The 12,190-nt window shown below is 36.7% G+C and overlaps 1 protein-coding gene across 3 annotated transcripts in view; it reads left to right on the top strand.

Annotated features, from left to right (window-relative positions):
• The window catches only part of LOC140142466 (uncharacterized), a 71,509-nt gene that overhangs the window by 56,612 nt on the left and 2,707 nt on the right, over positions 1-12,190 (top strand). For all 3 annotated transcript variants that reach the window (XM_072164454.1, XM_072164453.1, XM_072164452.1), the window contains 9 exons: positions 1,067-1,189; positions 2,214-2,313; positions 3,228-3,391; positions 3,725-3,847; positions 4,118-4,201; positions 4,720-4,876; positions 9,639-9,748; positions 10,729-10,917; positions 11,277-11,361. In XM_072164454.1, coding sequence (XP_072020555.1) covers positions 1,067-1,189; positions 2,214-2,313; positions 3,228-3,391; positions 3,725-3,847; positions 4,118-4,201; positions 4,720-4,876; positions 9,639-9,748; positions 10,729-10,917; positions 11,277-11,361 — 1,135 coding nt within the window. The remainder of the gene's footprint in view (positions 1-1,066; positions 1,190-2,213; positions 2,314-3,227; positions 3,392-3,724; positions 3,848-4,117; positions 4,202-4,719; positions 4,877-9,638; positions 9,749-10,728; positions 10,918-11,276; positions 11,362-12,190) is intronic.

Genomic DNA, 12,190 nt, shown 5'->3' on the forward strand with positions numbered 1-12,190 from the left:
CAAGCGCTGTCAGCATTGGCGGCACCAGGAATTTTTTCGGATGGGGGGCATGGGGGGAAAAGTGAATTTCAGGGGGGAAAAATCGACCAATTTTGTGCAAAAAATGTACGCAATTTTGCCTCAAAACTGGGGGGGGGGAGCAAGAAAAATATTAGCGCCGCCATTGGCTGTCAGGGATTTCTGTGCATATTTATAATTGGTGACACTTTTAAATCGTAAGTGTTAACATAAAGCCCTTGCATCAACTAGAGGGCTCAAGTATCATTTTTATGGGCAGGCAACCCTATAGTTACACAAAATCTTCTATTCTGTAAATAATACAGCAATAAAGGTAACTAGAGCTAATTACACACACAATGCACAACCCTTAGCCATAGCCAATTAGCCTAGCTATTGGCCAGCCATAAGGTATAGCTAGGCTTATCTATCTAGCCAGCTGCAGCTAGCCCAAGTTATCACACCAATGGCTTGCCATACCCGGTACCAGTAAACATAATGCACAAACTTGATATTTCACACAAATTGCACCCTTAATTTTGGTCAAAGGCCAGTTTTTAACATGTATGCAATTAAAGTAGGTAATGGGGATACACGTCCTTCACAAGAACAAATAAACACAAGGGGGAACGATTGCTTTCTCCAAGTTTTGTCCAATTTACTAATCAGCATCTGAAATAGTTAACCTTAATTGGGTGATCTCACAGAGGAGAAAGAAAACAGAGAGCATACAACAAGTCAAAGTCTCCGCATCATCCGATAATGAGGGCCGATTGTTCCATGAAATGCGACAGGCGAGACTGCTTCACAATTACCGCGTATTTTCACGGTCTATTGTGTAATCGCGAAAGCACGCAACGCTCTTTCGCGAAGGCATGCAGCGCTGGCGTGGTTGTTAGACACGGCATGATCGAACAATCGGCCCTCATGAATATGCGAGAACTCACCGCATACAATACACGGGGACTTTGACTGGTGGTACGCTCTCTGTTTTCTTTCTCCTCTGTGGGTGATCTAATTTTGTTTTATTTTAATATTTTTCATCTACAACTGTTCGTATCTGTTTCAGCCCCCTGTTGGTGTGATTTGTCCAGGCCGTGTTAATGATAAAGATGTTCCAAGCATACCCGTGAATTTTGCTCTCAATGTAGAAGTTGTTGTACCAAACGAAAAGAAGATCTACTATAGCAAGGTTAGTACTAAATTAGTTAGCTATTGTTATTTGTTTGTTTGTTTGTTTGTTTGTTTGTTTGTTTGTTTGTTTGTCTGTTTGTTTGTTTGTTTATTTGATTGTTTGTTTGTAACAATTTGGAAACCTCGGTTTTTATACTGTTCTTTGTAAAATTTGGAAATTAGGCCCAAGTCCATGTCACTTTCAGAAATAAAAAACTATAGTATGATTTATAATAGGCAAGAATTTTTCGGTTTAGTTGCTGCAAGAATCAATAAAGTCCCAACTTACCATAATTTCACAAAAGAGCATGTCAGTCAGGAAATGCGCAGACAGAGCACGGTTCGCTAAGGTGCTGCTGTGTACGCCATTCTATATCAATCCACAGTCAAGAGTATAATGTAAAATTATATGAAAGATTTATGAATTATAGTAGCAAATATGTGACTCCTCGGCACTACTGAGCCCTGAAGTCGCCAATCATCATTTTTGAGATATTCAACCAAAATATTCTGCTTGAAATTAGCTTTAAAATGATGTATATCATGTCTATAGTACTTGACATTTAAGTAGTGAAAAATCAATAAAACAGTCAATAAATCCTTTGTTTCCTATTGTTTATTATTAAGTTCGATGGAGCATATCTCAATAGTGGCACTGGCGACATCCGGGCTCAGTTGTGCCGAGGGGTCACATATGTAGTATAGAAAACAATTTTGGCCTAAAAGTGATTTTAATGTAGGAATTTGTCTGTGCTATATGAGACTACAATCCCGTCATAAATAGTTAAAACACTTGTGTAACAGTAGGACTGTTTGAAACCGTATTTCTGTTATACTTGACATACTAAAATTTTGTCCCACCAATCAATGTTGGATGTTTCTTGGGGTGCATGACCAATAAAAATGCAACTACCAACATTGATGGGGGGAATGGGGGCATATTTGAAGTACCCATGTTAAAGTGTTCTACAATTATGACCGGGATTGAAGCTGAAATTATTAAAACAGTAAATTTTTGACAAGCACCATTTTGTTTTTTGTAGGAATTTTACCATCATGAAGCAAAGATTGTAGCTTATGAAATGCTTCCCAGAAAGGGAAAGATTGACCAGCCTATAAGAGCAGTTCATGACTACAACACAGGTGAGATGGAAAGGGCAATGGAGGCAAAATTACAAAGTCTGCAGATAAATACAGGATAGATGCATGTGAAGTGCGGTAACATTTTATTGCTAAAATACTACCTGAGCTCACAGCTTTTACTTGGGTAATCTCAACTAGTCCTAGTCATAAATCTTCTTTTACTGTGTCTAAAAAGCTAATTATATTAGGTATTGAAGAAATGAGGTGCCTTATACACTTCACTTTAACAGGGCGTAAGAAAATCCAGAGACAATAAATATATGCAAGGATCCCAAATAAATGATGCAAATAAAAAAACAACCCACAATTTCAGCTTCAGACCATGAAAACATGTCATGACAAATCCGCTCCCAACTAAATTGATATTAAGGGCGTTGGCTCTTACTAACATTGTTCCTTGTTATGCAAATGAGCAGTTTCCGTAGCTTCTGCCCAGAAATTTCAAAGCTATTTTTGTCATTGCCCTATTCCATGTGCATCAAGGCCGTTTCTGTACAGTTGAATGAGCATGAAAAGAATCTTCCGCACGACTATATAGTGCGAAGTAAATACCGTTTTTGTATACTTTTGGAATGTAATGTTCTAGCAAGGGGGCATTTGCCTTTTTTTTTTTTTTTCCCATAGTTTACCCCGCCCCATTTTAAGGCAACCCCAAGATTACACATTTATTTCCACTTTTTGCAGATTGATTTTGCCACCCTTGAAATTCACTTTGCCCCTGTAAAAAGAAATTCCTGGGGTGCCACCATTGCCCCCATCCCCATATTTTTAAATTCTTGGGGTCAACAATTCATAATTTCAGTTGACAAACACTGTTTCTGTAGAAAAATCTCTATATTCATCTACTTTCGCTATATCTTTTTACCAAAGAGCATCATTTTCACATAGTGATATATTTGAATTCATCACTACAGGTATTGCATACAGGATTTCACCCACTGGTACCTGTCATATGAACCCAATTCCAGTAGGAGCAGAGGATGCTGTATCTAGAGATGATGAGCATGTTGCCATGAGAACACCAGCATCATTGTTTGCATTGCATGATCCAGATGTGAATTGGGTCTATGAAGGGATGGTAAGTACTAGAACCATTTGAGCCTGCATTTGCAGATGGTGCGCATGTTGCACGCAATGCGCTGTCTGCTTAAAAATCAGCTTATTTTTGGCACATTTCCATCACTCAGCCCACCGTGCACTCCACCCCTATATATATATACCTTGAGTCACCGGCACTAGCTTTCAAGTTCAGCGTGTGCTGCTGCGTTGGCTTAGTGTGGCTTCGTGTGGCTACTATCAATAGTAGGTTAAAGTTTCTTTATCTATTGAAGTTACTTCAATAGATCTAGGCCTATTGAAGTTACTTGTTTTTTTGTTTTTTTTGTTGTTTTTTCCTTCTTCTTTTCTGCAGACAATAACTCGTGATGCATTCATTCATGCATGGCAATCATTACGTATCCACTGGAAGCCTGCACAACATCGAGGAGATAAAAATATTCTGGTCAATTCTACATGGATGTACTACTTCCTTGATGTAAGTTGTCCTTCTGGGTTTCTACATACATATTAGATCCTCATACAGCAGTGGTGGCTAAATGAATAATATATGGAGTACCCCAAGGTTTGATCCAAGGCCCACTATTATTAGTTATTAATTCATGCATGGCAATCATTTCATATCCACTGGAAGCCTGCACAGCATGGTGGAGATAAAAATATCCTGGTCAATTCTACATGGATGTACTACTTATAATACACACTTGCTTATACACTATAGACATTTTCCTTCATTGTTTTGTTATAGGATGACTGGAGTATTGATGGTGGCTCTGTGCATAAGGATAAGACTGCCTTACCTCTAAGATTGGAAATCATGTGGATTGCACATGTAAGTCATATTTTGTTTTGAATTGTTGAGGGTAAAAACAGTTTTTTGGCCATATTCAGCCAGTACAGGCTATTTTTTATAAAGGGCACTTTATTTGCTGCCCACCCCCAAATGACCCATGGGTGTCACCATACCAAGAAGTTATATTACAATGCTAACATATAGGAATTGTTCAGGGTCCTTTTCAGAGAATGAATGCGATTCGCACGTATCCTGTTTAGGGGGTCAAAAACGCCTGTTTTCAAGGAAAAAGGTTGTTTTCAAACTTCTAGTTGGTAAGGGTGGTACCTGTAAGGGTGGTACCTTTCAGATAAAATCCTGCTTAGGGTATCTTTCAGGTACAACTATTTAGGGGATAAAATTTGTTGCGAAATAGCGCCAAATTCCTGTTTGGGGGTGTATCAAGGACAAATCCTGTTAAGGGTATGTTTCACGCATGTGTACACTATGAAACTTGAATGGTCCCCCTGGGGAATATGGTCACAGATTTGATCCTGACTTTCATTTTATAATTACAGAAACGACATACTGGAGAAGTGAAAGATAGGGGCAAGGAAATCCACAACTTCTACCAGCCTTTTGAAGGGCCCGTTGAGCATCATTACTTTGATGTGAGTGACTGCTATACACACACAAATGAAAGCTTACCCTTGGCTTTCAACCTTGAAGGAAAAGGTTAGTACTACTTTCAGTGAATTGCTACATCAGAAAATGTAAAAAATCAGGGTTTTTTTTTTCTTTCTACATTTTGTATATGGGTGTACTAATATCCCGGGGGGGGGGTCACTCCCATTGTGGCCTGTACACCATCCGCGATAATCAACTTTTGAAAGGACCCTAAACAAGGATTTAACCCTTGGCTAAAACAATACCCTGAACAGGTGTTTTCACACCCTAAACAGGGATTTTATTCCTTGCATCAAATTTCATACCCTAAATTTCATTTCAGCGTATTAGCAATTGCAATTTTGCTACCCTTTTTCCAATATTTCATGTTTTTGACACCCTAAGCGCGTTACGCGCGTATCGTGCTTACCCACGAAAAACTACCCTTTTTACGCGTTTTCATTATCACGGATGGTGTACAGGCCACAATGGGAGTGACCCCCCTGGGACTAATATACCCTGCAAGTAATAAGGCTGATGAATGGTCTAATAAATAAAAAATGTCACATCTTTATCTCCCCATATCAAAATGTTTTAGCTGTGAGAGACCCCTTACAAACTGCGACTTAGTACTTCTATCCAACACTGCTTATAGGTATCACAAGGTCAAACCGGGATCTAGTGTATCACGCTATGCAGGCTCAGATTACCAATGTTAACCTTTGGTGAAACTAAAGCTAGCTTCAGACTCCGTGTATTATGCGTACAATATTGTATGCAACATATCTCGTTATTTAATCTATTGCCATTCTATTTCCAGTAATGTTTAAGTTCTAACGAATGTTTGATGACGAAAAATCGATAATATGTTACATGTAATATCTAGTAGAAATATATTATCGATTTTACGTCATCAAACATTCGTTAGAACTTAAACATTACTGGAAATAGAATGGCAATAGATTAAACAACGAGATATGTTGCATACAATATTGTATGCATAATACAAAAAGTCTGAATACTGCTTTAAGCATACCGACCGTCCCACGGACTGTATACAGAATGCGGAAAGACCAATATACCTAGTTCAAGCAGAGGTGTTTTTTGGGTTGTTGCTTGTTAGTCTTTTTTATTTTTCTGCGAGTGAGATCCTTGACAAATCAGGTTCTTTCTTAGATGAGAAGCTTGGAAACATCGCAAGCTTCAATTGGATACCTCGACCAGGTATACAATTGGTGCCTTGTCATTGTAACACTTTGAGATAAATGGTCAAAATACGTAGAAAAGCTGAAAAACACGGATCTCAGGCAGAGAACAAAGCATTTTTTAAAACATAGGTGAGGGTGAATAAAAATTATTTGCGAGTAAACAATATCATCTACATTGTTTTCGATGCAGTTTTAAATTGCTGGACATTCTCATGTTTGTTTTGATATAACTTTGATACATGACTAGTAATTTCAAAGTGATTTTAGTAGTACAAATGTTTTTAGAAAATGTCTGATTTTTGCTGATGTCAGTGGACAAACTGTGGACAGTTGAATAGAATGAAATAAGAAAATGATCAATGACGCTTTGGGTACCCTAACGTTTTGATATGTGGCATTGCAAAAGCAAAAAAGGACATTCGTTCTGTGTGGGGTGTGTGTGTAAGTTTGTCAGATTTTTGTTAATATAATATGGGGTACAGTGATGTAATTTGGTAGGATGTAGCAGTGCTGGAGGTTTTCAACCTGATTAGATATTCAGTGCAAAATTTGCTAAATTAAGTAGCTGATTTACATAATTTATGCATATGTTAAGATGCATCATACCAATGTAGCTAGGATTTCTTTTTGGGAGGTTGCAAACATTGCATGTAAAGAGAAAGAAGGTTACTGTGACAGAGGAACCTATATGCCATCTTTTGTCAGGGAAACTGCCCTCATTGCACCCCACACACACCACTGTTAAAAATATTGGTTGATTCTAAGTGTATTATGGTGCAAATTTTGTCAATGTGAACCACGTTATGTGACAGAAAATTAGAGCTGGTTCACGCCACTTATGCAGGGAGATACCCTACAGAGAGTAATTACATATGATCATAGCATATGGTGGTGTGTGTTGTTTAGTAGCGGTGAAAATGATCTGGTTCACACTGTGTACTAGGCTATAGGCATCCCAGCAAACACAAAAACGTTTTTAAAACGTTTTAAATAAGTTATATTTTGGGTTTTGGTTTAGGTAAAAACGTTTTAATAACATTAAAATGTCGGGTTATATAAAGGTCATGAAATCGTTTTAAACGTTTTGTATGAAAACACACTACAACAATATTTTTAAAATATTTTTGAAATGTCATTGTAAACTATTTTTGCAAACATTTTTGGCCAAATATTTTGTCAACACTTTAATAACATTAAGTTAAAATATTTGCATCCAGCAAACACAGAAATGTTCTTAAAATGTTTTTTACAAAACGTTTTTATAACATTTAAATGTCGGGTTATATAAACAGTCCTGTATTCACTATTTATAAATAGCTATTTATATATCACCATGGGGGTACATGGGTGCAGCCATTACACAACATCGTATACCAAAGAGTATCTAGATAAGCATTCACTCCATACAAATGAATAGGAAAATAAGATGTCAGTATTCATGAATTTTCACAAAAATGATATGTGTCAAAAATCTGAAGATTGGGGGATCCTGTAACTTACATATGTTATGAGAAACTGATTTTAGAGAAAAGTTACCGAAAGCGTTTTAAAATTTACGGCGCCATTCATTTTATAATGTTTTTTATTCGGTAAAACACACCAAATTTTGAGCGACTAGTTGCTGAAGTCAACTGCCTTACCATTGAAAAGTACAGGAAGACCTCCCACTGTGCTAGAGGTCAACTCTCCAGACATACTGGCGCCCAGCCAAAATGGCAACCTCCATTTCTCTCTATCAAGAATTTAGATATTGCTATTTATAAATAGTGAATACAGGACTGATAAAGGTCGTGAAAACATTTTAAAAACGTTATTGTAAATATTTTGGGCAAACATTTTTTGCAAAATATTTTTTCAACCCCAAAATAACATTCTGTTTAGAATGATTTGTACCAAGCTTTCAACAATGTTTTTGGAATGTTATTAAAACGTTTTTATACGCTTTATATAACCCGACATTTAAATGTTTTCTGTAAAACATTTGTGTTTGCTGTGCAGTAAATTAACAACAAATGTTATTTAATGTTATGAAAACGTTTTATACCATTAATGTACCCTTTATATAACCCGACATTTAAACGTTTTCTGACAACCTTTTATAACCTTTTGCGAATGATGTCGAAAACGTTTTGTGTTTGCTGGGATATAACAGAAAATTGCTTAACATCACTATGCATAAATAGAGTTACATATGATAACTGCATATGGTGGTGCGTGTTGATCAGTGGTGGTGTGGTGTAGGTGTTATAGTTATTGTCAATGTGAACTATGTTATGTGACAGAAAAATTATGAGTTGGATAGCACCACTTACATATAAACTTACGTATAAAGATACCCCATTGAGAGTTACATATGATCACTGTATGGTGGTGTGTGTTGCAATGATTATCAATGTTGAATGTTATGTGACAGAAAATTAGAGCTGGTTCACACCACTTATGCAGAAACCAGGGCGATTCCTCACTGTAAGTTACATGTGAACACAACGTATGACAATGTGCATGTGTGATGTTCAAGTGTGGTGTAAATGATGCATGCAATGGCTTCAATGTGAGCCATGTTATGTGACAGAAAATTAAGAGCTGGTTTACACCACTTATGCATGCAGACACCAGGGAGATTCCCCACATATGATCACAGCTTATGGTATGGTGGTGGTGTGTATATATGTATTTTTCATTGGTGGTGCATGGTGTGATGTAGGTATTGCAATAGTCGTCAATTTGAACCATTTCATGTGACAGAAAGTAAGATGAGGCCTAGGTTTTGCACAAATTAAACAAGTCACCAGAAAAATCTTGAAAATATGATTTACTACATACATTTTCATAGAGATACATTTAAAACAATTTACAATCACTTTTATGCACGCGTACTCCGATGAATTCTATTCCGATAACATTTTCGAACTGCCTCAATGCACATATGTGGCTGGACGCGGCGAATGAGCCGTAAACTCGGCAAACTTCATTTCGAGCTACAGGTGAAAATATATGCAAATCTCGTATTTTGGCGAAGTTGAGATTTTTGCAGATTTTAAATGTTTAAGCTTTCTTCTAAACACATACAAAGTTTTATTTTAAAGAAATAAGTTGAAATATGAAATAATCTACATTTTCTGAGGCCCGTCTGATGAATGGTCATTATGCTTCCCTAACTTTGAACACGTTTTGCTCAGTTTCGCGTTTTGATTCATGACAACATATAACAAGCCATAACTTCGCTTCTGATTGTCATATGAAGTTCATTGAGGTGTCATTTTAATCCCTGAAACATGCTCTTTGCAACTATGCAAAAATGTAAAAATGACCAGAGGGGGACTTTACGGCTTATTCGAGGTGTCCAGGCACATATTGCTACACGTTTCAAACAGCATGCGCTAGGTGCCACTTGAGAGTCGGCAACTTGGCTGCTCTATTCGGATATCACAGTAACTTCAAATGAATCCAATAAAAACTTTTGTTTTCAGAATCTTGCATCCTATACAGTGTACATAACGTAGCTGTGTAACTATTTCAATACTTGGACAGTAGCCTAATTTGCATACTCAGTATGAGCTGAAAATGCAATATTAACATGTTTTTAATATGTAATTAAAAGATTTTCTTGTATCACTTTTCAGATACATACAGCAAATATGTGGCAAACAACACGCGACATTTCAAATCTGGTGTGATTCAAAGTCTTGCTGATTCTATTGGTGTATCCATTATAAGAATTGCTCATTTGAAGGTATATCTTGCCAATTCCAATGGACTTAGAGCAACATTGGCCTACTCCGGTTGAAATCCACACAACCCCTATGGAAGCTAGCATGACCTTAATGTCCCACACAGGGAGCGTAGATTTCAAATGAAGTCACCCATTCAAGTAATCCCATTTGAAATTCATGCCCCCTGTGCAGGAAATTAAGATCATGTCTTAAATAGAGTGTATGGATTTCAACTGGAATAGCCCATTCAGAGATATTTTGTTCAAACTGGTTTGCCTAACTGCTCCACAAATTGATCAAGAAGCAAAAACAGTTGCATCTAATGATAATAAAAATCATGCTTTTTCATGAAACTGGTCAAATAATTGTCCATTGGCCTATTATAGTTAATTTTTTTTAATAATTTTTTTTTTAATCAAACAAATTGCCAACCCTGCGGTGTATGTATGGTTAGCATGGTTGATGAATTTGTCTTCATCACATAAGTTTTATGTCCCTGGGGATACCAACTTCTGATATTTATGTTAAACCACCTAACATATTGTAAGCGGGTCATATCTTCTGCTTCTTTTGGCGATCCTTTCGTCAAATCATCGTTTAAATTGCTTCTAGTGCCATACGCTTACACCATGTTACGAAGTGTGTGAAAATATTGGATCCAAAACATAATAATGATAAAATTGAATGTGTCACACCCAATATTTAATGATCTTCTATGAGTTTTAAAATATTTGACTCAACTACATCTCGTCCAATATTTAAAAATATAAAAGCTCATAGCTTGATCGATAAATAAGGGCTCAATCGATCCAAATTTAAAACAAACATGGGCACAACTTTAAAATGCTACTTCTCTATATTACATGTTATGACCAGGGATGCTAGCTATGACCACCAAACTTGGTCAGACAAACCACTGGCCAAAGCTTAATACCCAGCTTGGGGTCAAAGGTAATGTGCAAAACTTAAACAACATAATATTGTGTGCGTCTGTTTTCAGGTTGTAGATGGCTATAAGGATTTAGCCACCGTGTTCTTCACTCTACTAGATAAGCCTCAAATAGAAGGAGATGCAATTAATGCTACAGATCCTGGACCAGAGCTTGATACATCGTACTCACTTTTACAGGAATTAATCAATGGCAAGGATGGAAGTATGCTGATATTGGAGTTCATTTATCATAACAAGGCAAGTCAACTTTATCTTGTAAGACTATAATATTCCTTATATGTACATGGTGACATGATCAAGGGGAATGAGTCTGATGTTGCTAATATTGATTTTGAGATATTAGCAAAGAAAGTGTTAAAATTCTTTTGTTTTATATTGTTTTCAACGATTGATAAATTGACATAACTTCGCAAAGAGTATCAACATGGGGTTTTCAGTTTCTGAAAGCTCTAAATGTCCATTTTAGAAACATGTGTAAAACTCATTTTTGACCAGGGCGACATGTGACTCATTCCCCTTGATCATGTCACATTATTCCGAGGGTAGTCTATAGTTATTCCTTCTCTATTTGTCCAACTATTTTCTTTTTCTTTCAGGTAACCAAAGTGAATGCAGCTAGTAGTACACTGAGAGAAGAAACAGAACCATTGATTCAAACTAAACAAGTTGGATTGACCACAGGTAAGCTATTTTAACCCTAACACTGCTAGACCATACAAAACCATGCATTCCATGTGATGTGATTGCGTAATCCTGCCATAACTACATATACACACAAAACCATTGACTGGGTGATGGTCACACGCGTGGCTTGCTATACCCGTTCTGCTGGTTGGCATGAGAGAGGTTGGTGGGTCAAATCCCGGGCAGGAAAACAACTTTTCTCTTAATCTTCTTTCTTCCTTCCTTCCTTCCACTTGGGCAAAAAGCAGTTTGGAAGTTGGGGTTAGCAATATAAATGAACTACTGATAAATCAGTATTATCCACTGCAGCAAAAATGTGCTGCCAAATGCGAAGAAAACAAACAAAACCCTGAACAAAAAAACAAAGCCAACAAAGTGCAAGAGAAATTGGAAAATTATGTATTTTTTGGAATGGGAAAAAACATGCAAAAACTACACTCTTAAAATAATGTGGTTAAAATTGACCACGTAGTATTAACCACATAGTAGTTAACTTTGCACCTTACCCCTAAATTGTGGTCAAATTTTAGCCATAAAAGGGTCCAAATTTACCACAATTTAGGGGTAAAGTGCATAGGGTCAATTTTATTTTAAAATTGTAATAAAAAGACAGGTGTTTCCTCTTCTTTGGCCAGTGGGTTACGCCAATCAAAAATGTTTTTTTCATGCCTGACCCTAATTTCAAGAAACTGTAAAAAATGAATGGTTGTGGTGCCTTTGTTAATGAATGAATCTTTATTTCCATAATAAAAAACAACAAAATACAAAGAAATTCAACATCATAAAAATAAAACAAGACAATTATGGAGGAGATGATCGAAAGGCC

The sequence above is a fragment of the Amphiura filiformis genome, chromosome 20, assembly GCF_039555335.1.
Source record: "Amphiura filiformis chromosome 20, Afil_fr2py, whole genome shotgun sequence".
In the NCBI taxonomy this organism is placed as follows: Eukaryota; Metazoa; Echinodermata; class Ophiuroidea; order Amphilepidida; family Amphiuridae; genus Amphiura; species Amphiura filiformis.